At 40.7% G+C, this 20,007-nt stretch overlaps 1 protein-coding gene across 1 annotated transcript in view; it reads left to right on the top strand.

Moving 5' to 3' along the window:
• Nucleotides 1–11,707, top strand: part of wdpcp (WD repeat containing planar cell polarity effector) — a 322,735-nt gene extending 311,028 nt beyond the window's left edge. The window contains exons 16-18 of the mRNA XM_085981577.1: nucleotides 8,089–8,189; nucleotides 8,723–8,754; nucleotides 10,172–11,707. Coding sequence (XP_085837703.1) covers nucleotides 8,089–8,189; nucleotides 8,723–8,754; nucleotides 10,172–10,222 — 184 coding nt within the window. The 3' untranslated portion in view covers nucleotides 10,223–11,707. The remainder of the gene's footprint in view (nucleotides 1–8,088; nucleotides 8,190–8,722; nucleotides 8,755–10,171) is intronic.
• The last annotated feature ends 8,300 nt before the right edge of the window (nucleotides 11,708–20,007 follow it).

The raw sequence follows: 20,007 nt of genomic DNA, 5'->3' as shown, positions 1-20,007 counted from the left end.
AAATACAGAAGTTGTATTTATACATTCTACAAGATGGTGGTCCACCGCTGTTGGGACGTGAATGGATCAGGAAAATACGTTTAGACTGGCACTCCATTCAGGCACTGACGGTGACCAGTAAGGAAAAAAATGATGATGACGTCATACCTGAACGATTAAAAGACATTTTGGCCAACGCCAAGGAAGTGTTTCAAGAGAAACTAGGAACCTTGAAAGGCATCACCGCCTCAATAAAAGTGGAAGATGCAGCAATTCCCAAGTTTTTTAAGGCAAGACCGGTGCCATACGCAATTGGTCCAGCAGTCGAGGCAGAGCTGGAGAATTTGGAAAAGGCAGGCGTATTATCTAAAATAGATTGGAGCGAGTGGGCAACACCCATCGTCCCAGTCATGAAGAAAGCATTGAAGAATGATAAATCTGAAGAACAGAGAAAAATTCGCATCTGTGGAGACTTCAAGGTGACTGTAAACCCGGTCCTTCACACGGTACAGTATCCTCTTCCGAGGATAGAAGATATTTTCGCCTCACTATCCGGAGGGAAACGTTTCACCAAAATTGACTTGGCACAGGCATATCTACAGATGGAGGTTGAAGAGGCCTCTAAAAAAAAATCTCACGATAAATACACACAAAGGTCTGTACCAGTACAATCGACTAGTTTTCGGAGTAGCATCCGCTCCTGCTATCTGGCAAAGAGCTATGGAGCAAGTCCTCCAAGGGATTCCGGGGACTCAATGCTACCTAGACGACATCCTTGTAACAGGAGAAAACGACAACGAGCACCTTGCCAATTTGGAGCAGGTGCTCACTAGGCTGAGAGAACGGGGCCTATGAGCAAATCGCCCCAAGTGCGAATTTTTCCAAAATCAAATATCATATTGTGGCCACATAATTAATAAGGAAGGGTTGCATAAGTCACCTGAAAAAATTGAAGCGGTCATAAAAGCCCCAGCACCTGAAAATGTTTCACAATTAAGGTCGTTCCTGGGATTAATAAATTACTATCATAAATTTTTACCGAACTTATCAACTCTTCTACACCCTCTTAATGAACTGCTACAAACAGGAGTAATTTGGAAATGGAGCGAAGACTGTAAACGTGCCTTCCATAAATGCAAAGACTTAATCACGTCCAAAGAAGTTTTGGCTCATTACAACCCATCACTGCCAATCAGACTGGCGTGCGATGCATCCCCTTACGGCATAGGAGCAGTATTATCGCATAAATTCCCTGATGGCTCGGAACAGCCGATAGCTTTTGCGTCACGCTCATTGAACTCAGCTGAGCGTAACTATGCCCAAATCGACAGGGAAGCACTCAGCCTGGTATGGGGAGTGAAGAAATTCAACCATTACCTACACGGACAAAAATTTACCTTGTTGACTGACCATCAACCCCTCATCTCCATATTCAACCCTAAAAAGGGTGTCCCTATTATGACAGCGCAAAGGCTACAGAGGTGGTCCCTTTTTCTAGGGGCACACCAATACAACATAGAATACAAAGGATCAAAACAGCATGGGAATGCTGACGGTTTATCGCGCCTACCGTTGCCAACGGTAGAAGAGGCACCTACAGTAGACCCAGTGGAGATGTTCCACTCAACCATAGTGGAATGTCTACCAGTAACAAATTCTGCCATTGAAAAGGAAACGAGAAATGACCCGACTCTCTCACGAGTCTACGATTTAACGGTGAAGGGACGGCCAGCACATGGCGAACCATTGTTGCCAGCATTCTCGCAAAGAAGAGAACAGCTGTCAGTGTGCCAAGGAACCTTGATGTGTGGATCCAGAGTGGTGATTCCACCCAAACTCCAGGATAAAGTGCTAAAGGAGCTTCACGAGGGGCATCTGGGTGGAGTGAAAATGAAGAACCTAGCCAGAGCGTTTGTATGGTGGCCAGGTATCGATGGAGACATCGAAGAAATGACCAAGAGCTGCCTAGGATGCCAGAAGGTCCAAAACACTCCACCCCAAGCCCCTCTACATCCATGGGAGTGGCCCTCATCTCCCTGGCAAAGGGTACACATCGACTTTGCTGGTCCATTTATGGACTCAATGTTCTTAATCGCGGTTGATGCACACTCCAAGTTGCCAGAGGTAATAAAGATGTCCTCCACCACCACGGAAAAAACCATCACAGTATTAAGGACCATATTTGCCAGGAATGGGCTGCCGGAACAGATCTGTTCTGATAATGGACCACAATTTGTGTCCGAAGAATTCAGGAAGTTCTTAAAAAACAATGGGGTTAAGCACTACACGTCCGCCCCATACCATCCCGCCACCAATGGATTGGCTGAAAGGTTTGTCCAGACCTTCAAGAAGGCCATAAAGGCCATGGGTAATGAAGACATAAAACTTCAGCACAAGGTGGATAACTTCTTGTTCGCATACAGGAATGCAACACATATGGTTACAAACCAAACTCCCGCCATGATGTTCTTCAATAGAAGCCTAAGATGCCGGCTGGATTTGATCAAGCCCAACATCAGAAGGGACGTGGAGTAATGGCAATTTCAAGGCATGAATGAAAGGCCAACTAGAACCTTCCAGATAGGTCAACAAGTTTTGGCCCGGGACTACCGTACCGAGAAATGGCAGCCTGGAACTATCTGCACACGACTAGGACCGCTGATGTATACCGTGGACATCGGAGAAAGCATAATAAGGCGCCATGCTGACCAAATCATAAAGTCATCCGAAAAGGGACAACCTACACCACAACTCTATACGCCTAACGATGAAGTAGAGATACCCATATCTACCTCCGATACAGTGATACTGGAACCCGATGAACCCGACACTGGCATTCAAGCCGAATCAGCCTTGCCAAAAGAACCTACTACACCACCAGAAACTACTACACCACCGAGGCGTTATCCGGACCGAGTCAGGAAGCCTCCAGAGAGACTGACTTATAATTAATTAACTGCAGCAATGTATAGATTATTTTTCTTGTAACATGTAATTAATAATTACTTAAAATATTATGTACTGGTTAGCTAAAAGGGGAGGAATTGTAGTGTATGTGCCTTTAAGAGCCCCATGTGTACTGTAATGCCGGTAATGGCCACTCGGCTATATAAGCCTGAGTATTGTGTTCTATCCGTTAGTTCCCCTCCAGACTTTGTTTAGTAAACACCTATCAAACCAACTCCTGTCTTCAGTGTCTCTATCAACACACAGACACAACAATGCCCACCATGTTAGTTTCCCTGGTAAATACCGAGGCGAAGTAATTATTTAATATTTCTGCCTTTTCGCTGTCATTGCCTTTGAGTTTATCGTGTGCATCCCTTAGTGGCTCTATCCCTGTCTTTCTTTTGTTATTTATGTGTCTATAGATTACTTTACTATTTCTTTTTATATTCCTTGATAATTCAATTTTGTAGTTTCTCTGCCTTCCTAATTTTTTTGGGACCTCTTTCCTAACCTTTTCATATTCCTTTTGTCATCCTCTCCTTTGTTATAAATGTACTTAGTGTATGCCATTTTCTTTAGTTTCAATTTTATTTTATTTCTTTATTCTTCAATAGTGTGTCATTACTGGCTAGTTTGTTCTTGCTTTTTATTGGGATATATTTATTCTGGACTCTATTGATCACTGTTTTAAATGTTTGCCATTGCTGTTCGATTTCTTTGTTCATCAGTAATATTTTCCAGATTATTTTTCCTAGTTCCATTCTCATCCTGTTAAAATCAGCTTTTTTTCCAATTTATTACTTTGGTCTTTGTCTTATGACCTTCTCAATCTTTACCTTAAATCTTATTATGTTTTGATCACTCATCTGTTCTTGGTTCATTTCCCATTACTAGATCCAGCAGTGCTCCCCCTCTCGTTGGATTTTTTACATACTGGGTAATAAGAACATAAGAACATAAGAAGTAGGAACAGGAGTAGGCCATACGGCCCCTCGGGCCTGCTCCGCCATTCAATAGGATCATGGCTGATCCGAACCTAGACTCACGTCCACTTCCCTGCCCGCTCCCCATAACCCTTAATTCCCTTATCAGCTAGGAAACTGTTTATCTCCGTTTTAAATTTATTTAATGTCGCAGCTTCCACAGCTCTCTGAGGTAGCAAATTCCATAGATTTACTACCCTCTGAGTGAAGAAGTTTCTCCTCATCTCAGTTTTGAAACGGCAGCCCCTTATTCTAAGATTATGCCCCCTAGTTCTAGTCTCACCCATCAGTGGAAACATCCTCACCGCATCCACCCGATCAAGGTAAGAAAGGAGTCCTGCACACATTGTAAAAACTCCATTCTTAAAACTCATCATTTTAACCAGGCCCGCAGTCATCTCTCCCACCACAGCTTTGCATCGCTCCCTTTTCATTTTCCCCTCTGTAATGCACCTGGAGCTGTTTTTCTATATCAAAAGCATTACAGAAATGCAAGTACAAAAGCAAAATACTGCGGATGCAAGTAGTTGTTTTTGTTGTTCTATTACAGTGAATAGAGCTATTTCAGAATGCACAATCTTTCTCCTTGTCTGTGGCATCACTGTAGTGGTCTGGAGGTAAGGAGACCTCTCTGATGTGGTAAGAAACTTGACACCTTTGGAAAAAGTAAAGGAATATATTTTTAGATGGTCAATGGGGAGTACTTTGAACAAAAAGGAATGCCCATAAACTTTCCTCCTTCTTTAAGCTCCCAGTACTACACAGATTTTTGTTTCTTTGTTTAATCCACAAAGATATTTTGTCCTTCTGTTAGTTTTCAGTCAACAGGAAATGCACATCTCAGACAGACCACATCTCTTTTCAGATCAAACCAACCAAGTCCCAGGGTGTGGGATTGAGATGCTCCTCCTTCTATGAGGCACTTTGTAGCTGGCTGGGAACGGAAGGGGCTGCAGTACAATTATCATTCTCCGGGGTCTTAAACCTGCAGATTTACTTGTTGTGACTAAATAGGATCACTTACCATCTAAATAAATCTGATGCAGTTGACGTATAAGATTTATGATTTTTGCATAATGACTGCATCATATGACATAAAGTCGTAGCCCTGAAACTACAATATCTTTGCAACATTGTAGTTTGTACATACACTTAAATTTCTGCAGAAAAAGTGGAGCTTTCACAAGGATGGCTGTAAAACTAGTGAAGTTCTGGCAAATGTCACTTCTGTGTATGCTTTCTGATGTATCTATCTATCCCCTCCCCACCAAAATCAGTCAATTTAAAAGGACACATTGAAAGAGAGGATGGACAAGCTTAAGCTGGTTTAAAACATAAAGTAAGAGGGTTACAGCAATTTGACTGCCAAAAAAGCAGTTTACAACCCTGTGCAGAATTATTAGTAGTGCCTAAGAAAGCCGATCAAGATGCTACAGCAAAGATAATGGGACCGAGAAGAAAACAATCCCTCCATTTTTTCCCAGCCTAATCTGGTCTCCGATGAAGTTTCATTGTCTCTTCTGCCTAGCCAATAAAGCTTATGGTGATGGAGCAGCAGCGTTATTGAAGCTTTATTTGGCTGCAGGAAAGCTGATGAAGAGCACAATCACTTCACAATCAAAGGAGAAATCACAGCAGCATTTCCTAAGCTCCCCTTTACGGGAAGACTGAAGATAACAATAAAAACAGCAGTATTCCTACCAGATCTTTATCATTTGTCAGCAGGCAGCCAGTTAAAACAAAGCTTGGTATCATTCAAAATCCAGTTCTTCATTACAGTCACAAACACTAAGGAAAGGGCATCAACATATACTGCCCAGAATAAGTAAAAAGGAACAGCAAGGTTAAGATGTAGGCAAGAAAGTGCATTAATTCTTCTATCAACAAGGCCAGGATGTAGGAAACTGCCGAGCTAAGTGTGTGGGATTTCTGTTTATACAGCAGGGAGGTGGGGGGGGGGTTGCATCACTGATGTACCAAACCTACAGTTGTTTTTAAATAATGATTTTGCAAATGTAACATTTCTGTACCTATCCATTATCAGACTATTTATATTGCTAAATACTGATGCAAGAAATACAAGTTGCTTTTATAATTACGCTAACATTTGATTAAGTTGGGGAAATTTCTGAAACTTGTGGAGGTTTTTTTGGATGTGATTATCAGATACCTAGGCCTAGAAGTTCCACTGGGCAGCACCTGTTTGTTGGGCACTAAGCAACCTCCATATGGCAGGCAGGAAGCACACATTACAAGCCAGAAGTGCACTGCTCGCTATATTGGTGTAGGCAAGAAAAGAGGTGCCTCGGGCCCACAATTACATATTCAACTAATGGGTCCAATGCCTGTTTGAGGTCCTCTCTGCAATATTGGGTTGCCCTGTTCAGGAAAACCAGGTCTACATATGGCCTAACGGGCAGACCTAAAAGGGACAGTTGCAGGCTGCAATCAACAAGGTAAGTGTTTATAATATACACCTGAATGTGGAGCTGGGAGGAGGACAGCACCTCTCAACCCCATATTAAAATCTCATGGGCTACTGCTGTCCCCCTCCCCCAAACCCCACCGTTTCGACCTTCCCCACCCGATCGTGACCTCGACCGCCGCCCCCAATCTGCACCGCCACCCTCTCAGATTCCAGCATCTGAGATGCTGCGAGGTTGTTTCCCCTGGCTGGGGTGTCTAGAACCAGGGGGTATAGTCTCAGGATAAGGGGTAGGCCATTTAAGACTGAGATGAGGAGGAATTTCTTCCCTCAGAGGGTTGTGAATCTTTGGAATTCTCTGCCGCAGAGAGCTGTGAATGCTGAGTCTTTGAGTATATTCAAGGCTGAGATAGATAGACTTTTGGATTCTAGGGGAATCAAGAGATATGGAGATCGGGCGGGAAAGTGGAGTTGAGGTCGATGATCAGCCATGATCTTATTGAATGGTGGACCAGGCTCAAGGGGCCGTATGGCTTACTCCTGCTCTTACTTCTTATGTTCATATCTACCCTCCCTGACCTCAACCGCTATTCAAGCTTCCCGTCCCCTTTAAGGACTTACCTGAGGCAGCAGCCCAATCTTCGAGTCCTCTTCGCCGGCGAACTGCCTGGGGGACACCCATTAGTTGTCTGCAATTCGCCAGCTCGATGATAATGAGGCCCAATATCACATACGCCTCAGGCCCACCCATTCAGGCATGGGGATTGACCCCTGTGATGCTCAAATTTCACAAACTATTATTTATTGAAATTTTTGATTTTTTCCACTTGTATTTAGTGTCATCTGGTGAAGTTTTCAAATGCACCAATATACAGCTGTAAAATGACTTGATGTTGCTGTTGATTAAACAGACACCAAAGATAAGCATGCAATAATCCAGCTCCCCTTCCGTTGAAGCTTAACCAGTGAATGTCATTTTAGCAAAGAAGCAACCCATGCCCAGGATTTTAAAACATTGTCTATTTGTTGACAGAAAGAAAACACTGATATTTAACAATTATTTATAATGAAACCTATATAGTCTGAGAGAATAGTATTAACAATGGGGCATTGCTTTGTTGCATTGTCTAATTTCACCACCTCATTTTATGCAATCAAGTCAATATTTTATTTATTTAAGGACTGCCATGTCAAATGAAAATGTTCATTATTTTTGTATTTACCTTCAATTTTTAAACTGTTCAAATGTCTGTAAGTAGAAAACTGCACGTCAGCAAGTTTCTGTACTACCTTTAAATGTTCAACTTCTCTATAGTATTGGTTTAGAGATGCACTTAATCTGTGAAGTCTTTGGTACAAACAGAAATGATCTCGGTGATGCAGTGAAGTTTATTGCCCTTGCTTATTGACATTCCTGTGTCTGGTTGATGTTTTGTAAAATTGTTTTTTTATGAACATTCCATTCATTTGTTAGATTGTAATAGATAAAACCTCAAACCATTCTTTTTGACAAAACCCTTAGCTGCTTGAAAGATGAGAACCCAAGGCTAAAATGTAGTGTGACTGGGCACCTATTGAATAATCACAAGGGTAACAGACTTTTCAAACCACTGCTTAATATGTAAACAGAAAACCTTGAGATAAAAGGAGAGCAGTTTTGGAATGGTGAATTATTCAGACAGCTGTGTACCTCAGCTGATGTAAACAAACAAGACTGACTTCAGTGCCAGTTTCTGCTTCTCCCCTATTCAGGTCTTCATGCCATAACATGACAGGTGACACGGGGAGTGAACTTGGGTTCGATGCCTGTGCTACAGCCCTGATAGACGACCCTTTGGCCCGGACCCAGGCAGGTAAGAGACTTTGACTGATATAAAAATGTACAACAAAAGATTCGTAAACAAACTTGTCTCACGCCTGAAGGCTTTGCAAGTAGATGTTTGAAAGAAGCAAGAAAGTGAGAATTTAGAAAATTTGCTATTCAGTAAACTCTTTCTCAGAAATGTTCACATTGTGGTAATATATTTATCAAAGCATTTGTCAGGGCCTGGTTAGAATTTTAAACTTTTTAAATGTCCTCTAGGCTTTTAATTCCTCTGTAATTTTATTTTAAAACTAAGTAATATCATTTTACACTCCAATGAATCATATCATTGGTATTTTATAGCGGTAACACCACAATAACCTCTCAGTTTTCACTCCATGCAATTTCAGCAATAATTTTAACTGCTGTATTAGTTTTCATTTTATTTAAACTAGTGTATATAATATTTTTAAATATAGTAACACTAATTTAATATTTATGAATGTCACTCTCAATGTGCATCATTCTGTATATTAACATAGAATTGTATGAAGGCAAATAAGATCCTTGTGTATTTTCAAGGGAATCCATTTGATGGAGAAGGAGAACCACAGGTAAGATTTTTTTGTGTGTATGCAATAAATTAATTTTATATAAAAACACAAAGGTTGAAAATAAATCACAGGTCCATCAGCATCTGAGAGAAAAAACTGGCTCATGTTCCAAGTGGAAAGGTGAACCCTTTCTATTTACCAACCAGGTGCAATTGTAATATTGCCACCGTGACCATGCGCATCAGTTATACTGAGGGCCACCATTTATTTCAACTTTCTTTATTTTTAACAATGCTTTCAGGTTTGTCAGCATTCGTTAGCAACTATATACAGGTCCCAGTATAATATATCATTTAACAGCTCATGAACTTATCTGCACATAATACACTTGTATTATACAGTGTCACACTAGAACTTATTGGTCTACTCTATCCATATATCAACATGCTCGAGGAGCTGAATGGCCTTCTATTGCTCCAATGTTCCTAGAATGTAATCATTTGTTTAGATCAGAACTAATAGATCAATTGAGTATTTTATTTCCTGAATCAAATGTGTTTGCTTTTTGCAGTGTTTTGACAGATATATGGTTATCAAAATGTATTTGTTTGGAAAAATATCTGTCTAAAAATAATTTCAAATTTCATTTTAGCTCTGTTATGTGTACATTTGAAATAGTTTTATAGAAAAATGGCAAGATGTGGACTAACTGGTATGTTGTTGAACTGATGGATTGTGTCAAAAAGGGAACATTTTAAATCTCCTTCAGAAACAAAAAGTACACAATACATTTATAGAGTGCAGTGATTCTGTCACTTTCACGACAATACAAAGCTGTTTTGGGTGTGCATTGACACAACAGTGGCAGTGTAATTCGAGTTCATTCCTGATCTGACTCCAGGCATACTGAACCCAAATCGTATGAGACCCCCCTCCCAGAGGCCACCTTGCACCAGTTCAAGATCCCACTCACTGCAGTATAACTCTAGGCTAGTGTGAAACCACATTTTAAAAATGGGTGCATGAAATCTTTCTAATGTTGCAAGGAAGTGTCTGCTCCTAATATTGAAAATTAGCCACTTGGGAAATGGAGCTCTTAGCATGCATCCAAGTTTATATATGCAGCATTCCAGTGCTAAGTATAATTCTGGTCTTCCAAATATGCATTGCATTACACAGATACTGGTTTAAGACTGGTAGCTTCAGTAGAACTCCAGCCTACATCACTTAATTTAGCACAAACATTTGAAGCCATACAACCACCTTTAGTAGATTCAGTACAAGTGAACAATGTGGATTATTCAGGCATTTCTTCATTAACATGTTGCTTTAGCATGGGCTCAACAGGCCGAATGGCCGCCTCCTGTGCTGTAACCATTCTGTGATTCTATGAAATAATAATCTCAAACGAATTTATAATTACAGGTAGTTACTATGTAATTTTCATGCTTATTAAAAACATGTTCTTCCTCTGCAGGGACATGGAAACAGCAGCACTCTGAAAGTGGTACACTTTGGTCTAGTGTGAAATGCCATTTTTATGTTGGTGGATTAGAGAATTAGTAATAATTACTTTAAAATAAGTGGTCTATAAAATGTAAGGTAGACAAAGTAAGTGCGATGCCTTTTAATTACTGTTGTGTTGATCTCGTAAAAGGTATCCCACTGTTTCCGTTGTCTAATCAGTATCATGAAACACAAGTAATGCAGAAAGGGTTTCCACACTTCCAAAGAATGAATAGAGATGTTTTAATCTAATCATTCCATTGCTTTTCGCCTGCAAAGGTATTTTGATCGAGGGCAGGCCTATTCCATATTCTTTTATGTGTATCATGGGCATTGCAAATGATGGTTATTCCTTATGTAATCTTTTATAATGTAGGTGTGGAAATACAAACCATTGATTATCATTTTATTATTTTGCTGCGGTTGAATTACCTCTGATTTCATTCAGTAATTGCTCCCTGTAGCCACAAAAAATTAATTATCTTCAATGTTTGGTGCCACAATCAAAATAATATATATAGTTTTTCCACTTGTGGTATAATAAACAGAGTTCACAATGGACAGAATTTATTCATTGTGAATTCAAATCTTTTCATTATACCCACTGTTATCTTTTATTTATCCATTACAAGTAATAATGCTTAACATTTTGTTTTAGATATTTTATTTATACAATAATGTGTTTGGAAACCAGGTTCTCCATGGGAATACCAGTGTTCCTATGATCTTTCTGATTTAAATTCAGGTTATATTGAAAATCATCCCTTTTTCTTTTTAGTAGCAAAATTCTCATTGCATTTTGAGAATAAACAACTGTTTGTGGCATGCATTGACTTTATACACAACAAAACACACGCTTTATCTCGCAGAACTGCTTTTGTGCATTTCACTCATGGCTTCTGTCGAAGCTGATGATGGCCTGTATGAGGGATTAATCTAGCATCAATCAGTGGTGTATAATCCTTCATGCATGGCATTTTTCTGTGCTTTGTACGCTAAGAGGATTTGAGTTTAGAATGCATAAATTGGTGCTAAAAATCTACATAAGATCAAGATTGCTTCATTTCCTAAAATTCTTATGTTCATTTAGACCCTTCTATTATGATTTTCTAAACAACTGGAAATATTATTTTATAACATTCATTGTCATTGTAATGCACACGAGGGACCCCAGTGAGCATTCTCATGTATGGAATCTGCTATTTTGGAAGCTCTGTCTATTAATGTGCCAATGCATGTGATGTTATCTAACTTGTTTAATGTTTTGATTATAGATATTATACTATTGTATGACATTTGTATCTCAAATCTTCATACAATAATGCAGTTAAATGTCTTGTAGGGATAAATGATGGATTTGAATGTACTGCACAACTTTAAAACTTGTGAAATATTAAAATGCAACACCTGTAATATTGGATACTGCTGCACAGTAAATACTGCATTATAAAAAGAAAAAATTGCAAATGCTGGAACTCAAATACAAACAGAAACTGAAGATACACAGCATGTGACTCAGCATCTTGTAACGTTTTGTATGTGTATACCATCATCAGAATTGATGACTGAAAGAGAAACATGCACACGCACACAATTTTCAGAAGGAACCTCAGGCTATAGGCTCAGGAGTGAGGATCCTGACAAGTGCTGGAGAGCAATAAGGAACAGAAGCCCTAGACCAATTTTCCCTTAGGCCAGGGATTCAAAGATAATTGTAGTGACCCACTGCCATCCTGGCTTAAGATGCACACAGACCAGGGATCAAACCATTAACCTTTTGCCTGACCTCTATTACCAACTGAGCCAGTATTCAAACACCAGAACCCTCGTGGCTGCGCATCAGGTTGGCTGAAGTGGGGCTCAAACCCATAACTTTCTGACTCTGAGGTGGGAATGTTACCAATGAGCCATGGTTCACTGCACAGGCATACAGCTGGAGTTTAACCTGTTAAAACTGCACAGCTTGCTATTCGAGTACAGGCAAGGCTCCGGCTGCTGGTTTGGCTAGGACCACCCTACCCATTAGGACAATGGCATGTAGGCTGATCTGGAACCACCACCACCACTATTATGACAAGCCTACCCCTCCAGATTCCATTAGGCTGGCTGATTAATCATCAACAGTGGCCTGGTTCTGATATCCGATTGCTGAATTGGCCTGAGCGCATTGACTCTGAACGTCCATTGCCAGGTGTGTCATCTTGGAGCCACCTGGACCCTAAAGAGACTTCACATGTGAAGATGTTAGTCCAAGGCAAAATGGGGATGTGCCACTTTAACATGGTAAGGATGTTGAGGAATAAAGGAGGGTGAAGCTTTTTAGACTACTTCAAAAAGCATTTGAATTTGGATTATTTGATTAACACGATTTCTGGTATGAACTGTCAACTAATGAGAGTCTTCTGCAACTTTGAAAAATAAGCACAAAGAACCATTGTGTGTATCCCTGATGGAAACTATTGCATGAGGAAATAAAAACTACATCTAACTACAGTGAAGCTCTCTCACGCGGAGCTCAAAATGCACCTCGAAAAAAATATTGCCTTGTGTTGTCTCAAAGCTCATCTTATCCATGATTCCCTTCCCCAGCAACTACCCCTCCTGGCCCCATAGCTGTCAGTATTTTAAACTCGCTTGCTATCCTCCCGCTCCAGCTGTTATCTTCTCAAAAAGGTCTACCCTCAACCCATCCATTCTCCAACTGCCACCCAATCTCTAACTTCCCTTTCCAGTCTAAGGTCCTTACATAAATTGAGGCAACATGTGCAAACAACAGAGGCCCAAGTATATTAATCTCTGTGCTCCTCTACTGGAACCTCCCTCCACTCTACATTGTATCTGTTATGAGTGTTCTCCATTCCCCATTATTATCCAATTTCTTATCCACTCCCATATTTTACCGTGGAGTCTCAAATTTTAGTTTAATTGCATTATTCGCAGCCTTCTAGAGGCCCTAATAAATTACATCATAGGTAGTGCTATGTTACTTTAGTTATCAAGCAGGATCTTCCCTATTCAATCCATGCTGTTTGTTTCTTATTAAACTTTTAATATAGGTACATTACCAGCTGACTACTCAATTAAATGTCCCACTAATGAATTAGCCTAAAGTAACCTGTAGTTTATGTAGCAAGGAATGCCCAAACCGTGTCAGAATTGCAAACAAATGGGTCATTTGGCAGCAATGTGGATGGAAATAAAGTGTAAGAACTGTGGAAGGAACCACACTACATATTGGGAACCAGGAGACAATATAGGAAAGCAAGGACAGAGTTGGTGGGTGAGCGTTGTGCGTAATAGGATATCAGCAGAATTTGGAATAAGCTGGCATCTGTGGACAGCGGTGGATGAGAGACCAGCGATTGGAGTGGAGTCTGGAAGTGACAAAAAATGGATGAGGGTTTAGTGGCAGATGGAGCACAAGGGAGGAGGCAGGCAATGTGAAAATAGGCAGTCTATGTGATAAAGATGATAAGGGTTGGAAACTCAAGATCGAACAGGTTGTGAAATGTCTGGTTCACCTCAGACAAGCAAGGAGTGAATTCAGTGGTGTCAGAATGGAGTTTGATGCTTCAGATCTCCCAAAGTTTAGTTTGAGGTCATTAAGACTCAAGCAAGTTTGGAGCATTTGTGTAATGCTTTGATCAATGACAAGATAGTCAAAGATAAGATCAGACACAGAGAGATTATTCAGACACTGATGTAATATCACAAAAAAACAGCAAATGTTTTGAGATCTCAGCTGCTCTACAGTTATAGTTGAAAAGCTTCAAGGAAGAGAAAATGGTGCTGTCAAAACCCAGGTACCAAAATTTAGAAATCAAGTGTTTCTTTGAAAAAGCTGAAAGTGGTGCCAGTAAGTCAAATAAGTGGTTTGGACCTTTCCTCCTTTGCCCAGCACAATTAAAAAACTGAAAACAATTTGGGAAGAAATTTCCATTTAGTTGTGCAAATTGCAATCAGTGTCAAAGTACATTCTCGGGATGCTGATTTAATCAATTGTGAAATGCAGGTTGTTATGGATGCATGCAGTAGCAAAAGTCAATCATGTGTCAAACCCTTGCTACAGGATCTATTGTTAACAATAAAATACAAGAGCCAAGACCTATATCAATTAAACAGAAAGCTTATTGTGGTATTTACAGACCTTTAATGGGACAATGTATAATGACAGTGAAGTACAAAACACAGGAACATAATGCATTGTTCATTGTTACCTTCATTAATTTCAAACTATGTTAGGACTCAAGGAATGTTGTTGTCAAGTGAGTGTTGGCCATATTTAAGGAAACAGAAACCTGAGCTACAGTGTTCACTGAGTATAATAATGTTACAAGCTCTTGGTAATTTGCCTGAAGAATATAACATCAAATTGTTAGCCAGTAGTAGTTGAATCTTGCTCTGAAAAGTAAACTTCAAACAGAATTAAAGCACATGGAATCACTTGGCATGGTTACAAGAGTTGATGAGCCCACTAAAGAGGTTAGCTTTCAAACCAAATGGCTAGATACTCGTGTTTCTTGATCCACATAATCTGAACAAAGCAGTACAGAAGACCACAAAAAATTACCTCCACAAGAGGAAATTGTATATCAGTTTGCTGAAGCTATAGTCTTTTCCAAATTAGACACATTCAGTGAATTTTGGCAACTGCACCTTAACGACACACGTGAACCTTCAATACACCCTTTGGAAGGTATCACTACTACTATATAGAATTGGAAATCTAAGTGTCCATGAAATATATATTATTTTCCATTCATTATTTAGCACAAAAATCATGTTGACATAAATATGGACACCATCATGGACTTGCATTTCTATAGCACCTTTCACAACCTCAGGACATCCCAAAGCACTTTACTGCCAATGAAGTACTTTCACTGTTGTAATGTAGGAAACGCGGCAGCCATTTGCGCACAGCAAGTTCCCACAAACAGCAATGTGATAATGACCAGATAATCCTTTTTTTTTCCATGATGTTGGTTAAGGGATAAATACTGGTCAGGACACTGGGGAGAAATCCCCCACTCTTCTTCGAACTAGTGCCATAGGATTTTTTACGTCCACCTGTGAGCAGACAGGCCTTCGGTTTAACTTCTCATCTGAAAGACGGCACCTCAGCCAGTACAGCCTCTCCTCTTCCTATCTCTGTAACCTCCTCCAGCCCTACAATCCTCCAAGATATCGGCGTTCCTCCAATTCTGGCCTCTTGCGCACATGCCCGATTTTAATCGCTTCACCAATGGCGGCCATGCCTTCAGCTGCTAAGGCCCTAAGCTCTGGAATTCCCTCCCTAAACCTCTCTGCTTTTCTATTCTCCTTTAAGATGCTCCTTAAAACTTACCTCTTTGACCAAGCTTTTGGTCATCTGCCCCAAAATCACCTTATATGGCTATGTCAAACTTTGTTTGGTAACACTCCTGTGAAGTGCCTTGGGATGTTTTACCATGCTAAAGGCACTATATAAATGCAAGTTGTTGTTGAGCCACGGCTGACACACAATACCAGATTCAGGCAAGTGCTCCAGAGTCAAGAATAATCATCTGAAGTTCAACAAAGGGAAGGATGTTATATATGAACTAACTCACTTTCATAGTAGACCAAGTCACAGACCAGGGCATGGAAGGCTACCGAAAGAAAGCAGAGGCAGTAATTAACATGGGTAAACTCGTCACCAATAAAGGAACTGCAATGATTTCCTGGTAAGATACATTCCAGATTCATCCACCAGTGCAGCACCTTGAGAATGTTGCTAGAAAAGAATATCCTATATTCATAGTTACACAAGCAGAAACATTATGCCAAGAGTTTATAGATATGGTAATATCTTGTTTACTTTATGATCCAAAAAAGCCAGGCAAGATCACTGCAAATGAAAGTCAATATCAGTTCGGTGCTATATTGCACCAGAAACACAATGGCTAGAAAGCAGTAATCGTGAGTGACAGGCACTGTGCACAGATATGCCTGAATAGAGAAGGAAATGTAGCATTTGAGGCCAATCATAAGCCTTTGATTCCTATTTGCAAAAAGCAATCACAATGATGGTCAACTAAGAATATAAAGATTGCTGAAGTATGATCGACATGTGATATACACTCCTGGAAAAATATACACAGCTGACACCTTCTTCCAAGCCCTTGTAAAGATCGTCAAAGTTCCAGTGATGGTGAAGTGATAGCGTGTGTGCACAGCTTGATACCAAGTGTCTGAACAGAGACTTGAACAGATAAGACAGTGGACTCGTACAGACAGAGAATGCAGATTCACCAAAGGTGGTAGAAGTTTGGAAAACTCTTCCACAAATGGCAATTGATGCTGTAATTGTTCATTTTAAATCTGAGAGTGATAGATTTTTGTTAACCAAAGGAATTAAGAGATATGGAGTAAAGGCAGGTATATGGAGTTAGGTTACAGATCAGCTATGATCTCATTGACTGGCGGAACAGCCTCGAGGGGCTAAATGGCCTACTCCTGTTCCTATGTTGACTATAGAAAATTGGCGACTAAAGCAAAGCAGAAATTAGAGAATTCTCACTGATAAAGGGTCTAGTTTTCAAAGACAGAAGAGTCGTATTTCCTTGCAGTCTATATAAAGAGATGACAGAAAATCATGTGGAACATCTTCAAATTGGAAAAGGAAGATTGAACCAGAATATAACAAATCTAGTGAAATACTATGGCTATTGACAGTGCACACAGAAGAGACAGCCATTCTACTGGTATTTCCCCTCCAAGTCACACACCGTCCTGACTTCGAAGTATATCACCGATCCTTCATCATCGTTGGGTCAAAATCCTGGAACTCCCTCCCCAACAGCACTGTGGGAGTACCTTCACCACACGGACTGCAACAGTTCAAGGCGGCGGCTCACCACCACCTTCTCAAGGGCAATTAGGGATGGGCAATAAATGCTGGCCTTGCCAGCGATGCCTACATCCCATAAACGAATTAAAAAAAATAAAAAAAATTTAGACCAAGACCAGGGTAGAAAGTTGCTTCAAATCCCTTTAAATAAAAATGGATTGCTTGATAGTTGTGGACTATTATTCTTATTAATCAGAAATCTGTCTTTAGACAATTTCTGCTAGTAAATTGGTAATTCAAGCAATTAGATTCATAGTCTGTGTATTGAGGTTGCAAAGTAAAGCTCAACATTAACCTGTCTTGTCACCATTAGACACATCTCAAATTTGTAAAATATTAATTTTTCAAACTTAATTGACTTTTTTTTAATAATGAGTTTTTCAGGTTGTTTGCTTGCTTGGTATTACTCTTCCCCATCTAATTCTAGCCAGACCATCTCCAGAAATGGCATCTGATTTTGGGAGTCTGAGGATCCATCCTTGTGTTGTCCCTTGGCAGCATCATCTATGGAAATGGGGTCAGCTTCCACATGTATGCTGATAACACCCAGCTCTATTTTTGTATCACCTCTCAGCCCCTTAACTGTCTGTGTTATCAGACTGCTTGTCCAATGTCCAGTCATGGATGAACCGTAATTTCCTCCAGCTAAAATTGGGAAGACTGAAGCCATTGTCTTTGGCCCCCGCCACAAACTCCATAACCTCATCACAAACTCGATTCCTCTGCCTGGCCACCATATTAAAGTGAACCAGACTGCTCTCAGTCTTAATGTGCTGTTCAACCCAGAGCTGAAGTTCTGATTCCATATCTTCACCATAAAGACTGCCTACTTCCACTTCTAACATTACCCACCTCTGCCCCTAAAAACCTCATCCATGCCTTTGTCACTTCCAGACTTGACTAGTGTCACGCACTACATCCTCCCATCTTCCACCCTCTGTAAACTTCAGTTTATCCAAAAATCTGCTGCTCTTTTCCTATCTTCTACTGGATTCCACTCACCTAATGGTGATCAGAAGATGTCTTCAGTGGTAATGGTCCTTGCCATGTTAGGAGGGAATTCTTTAAGCTTATGGAAGAGTAGAAATTTAAGCACTCTACTTCTCATAAGTTATACCTCAGATCAAATAGTGAAAGTAGTCAAGAGCATCATTAGGAAGACTGGCAACAGGGTCAAGATCCAAACATGGGTGGAAGCCATTACTGAAGTTCACCCTTAGAACATGGGTTCTTCCCAGTGCAACTTTCGATGGATCATTCCGTAGGCTCCAATCTAACCATTAAAGGACAAGGTTACTCACTGAAAAGATGGTCAAGAGTAGGAGAATCAACCAGAAGCAGCAGAGATTTATCATCGTGACCAATCAGGTCAAATTTCTACACTGAATACAAAAATAAAATACTACGGATGCTGGAAATCTGAAATAAAAACAGAAAATGCTGGAAATACTCAGGTCAGGCAGCATCTGTGGATAGAGAAACAGAGTTAACGTCGATGACCTCTCGTCAGAACTGGAAAAAGTTAGAGATGTAAAAGATTTTAAGTGCAGGGGCAGTGCATGACCTTTTGCCATTTAATATCTCCTGCCTTCCACCCTATCACAGACCGTCCCTTTTGCTTTTACTCCCCTCCCCCCTTCCCTTAACACCTGGTAACTCGTTTTTTTTTATTTTTAAAAAGACCATCTGAACCAGAACTGGTCGACAAAACAAACAGTTATGGCAAATTGCGTCCAGGTTTTGCATCATGAAATAGGCCAGTGAACTGGCTTTTTAGAACTTATTGCGTGGCAATAAAATATCACAGCATAAGGTATACATAGAGTCAGAGTTATACAGCACAGAAAGAGGCCCTTCGGCCCATCGTGTCCGCGCCGGCCATCAAGCCCCGTCTATTCTAATCCCATTTTCCAGCACTTGGTCCGTAGCCTTGTATGCTATGGCGTTTCAAGTGCTCATCTAAATGCTTCTTGAATGTTGAGGGTTCCTGCCTCTACCACCCTTTCAGGCAGGGAGTTCCAGATTCCAACCACCCTCTGGGTGAAAAAGTTTTTCCTCAAATCCCCTCTAAACCTCCTGCTCCTTACCTTGAAACTATGCCCTCTGGTTATTCACCCCTCTACTAAGGGGGAAAAGTTCCTTTCGATCTACCCTATCTATGCCCCTCATAATTTTGTACACCTCAATCAGGTCCCCCCTCAGCCTTCTCTGCTCCAAGGAAAACAACCCCAGCCTGTCCAGTCTCTCTTCATAACTGAAGCGCTCCAGCCCAGATAACATCCTGGTGAATCTCCTCTGTACCCTCTCCAATGCAATCACATCCCTCCTATAGTGTGGCAACCAGAACTGCACACAGTATTCCAGCTGTGGCCTAACTAACGTTTTGTACAGCTCCATCATAACCTCCCTGCTCTTATATTCTATGCCTCGGCTAATGAAGGCAAGTATCCCATATGCCTTTTTAACCACCTTCTCTACCTGTCCTGCTGCCTTCAGGGATCTATGTACATGCACACCAAGGTCCCTCTGATCCCTTGTCCTTCCTAGGGTCCTACCATTCATTGTGTATTCCCTTGCCTTGTTAGTCCTCCCAAAATGCATCACCTCACACTTTTCAGGGTTAAATTCCATTTGCCACTGTTCTGCCCATCTGACCAACCCGTCTATATCGTCCTGCAGCCTAAGGCTTCCCTCCTCGCTATTTACCACTCCACCAATTTTTGTGTCATCTGCGAACTTACTGATCATACCTCCTACATTCATATCTAAAATTATTAATGTACACTACAAACAGCAAAGGACCCAGCACCGATCCCTGCGGTACACCACTGGACACAGGCTTCCAGTCACAAAAACAACCTTCGACCATCACCCTCTGCCTCCTGCCACTAAGCCAATTTTGGATCCAATGTGCCAAATTGCCCTGGATCCAATGG

Source organism: Somniosus microcephalus, chromosome 3 (assembly GCF_052327205.1).
Source record: "Somniosus microcephalus isolate GS21.2 chromosome 3, FLI_Smic_1.0, whole genome shotgun sequence".
NCBI lineage: Eukaryota > Metazoa > Chordata > Chondrichthyes > Squaliformes > Somniosidae > Somniosus > Somniosus microcephalus.
Note: the sequence above shows the minus strand (reverse complement) of the source record. Positions and strands in the feature narration are given on the sequence as shown.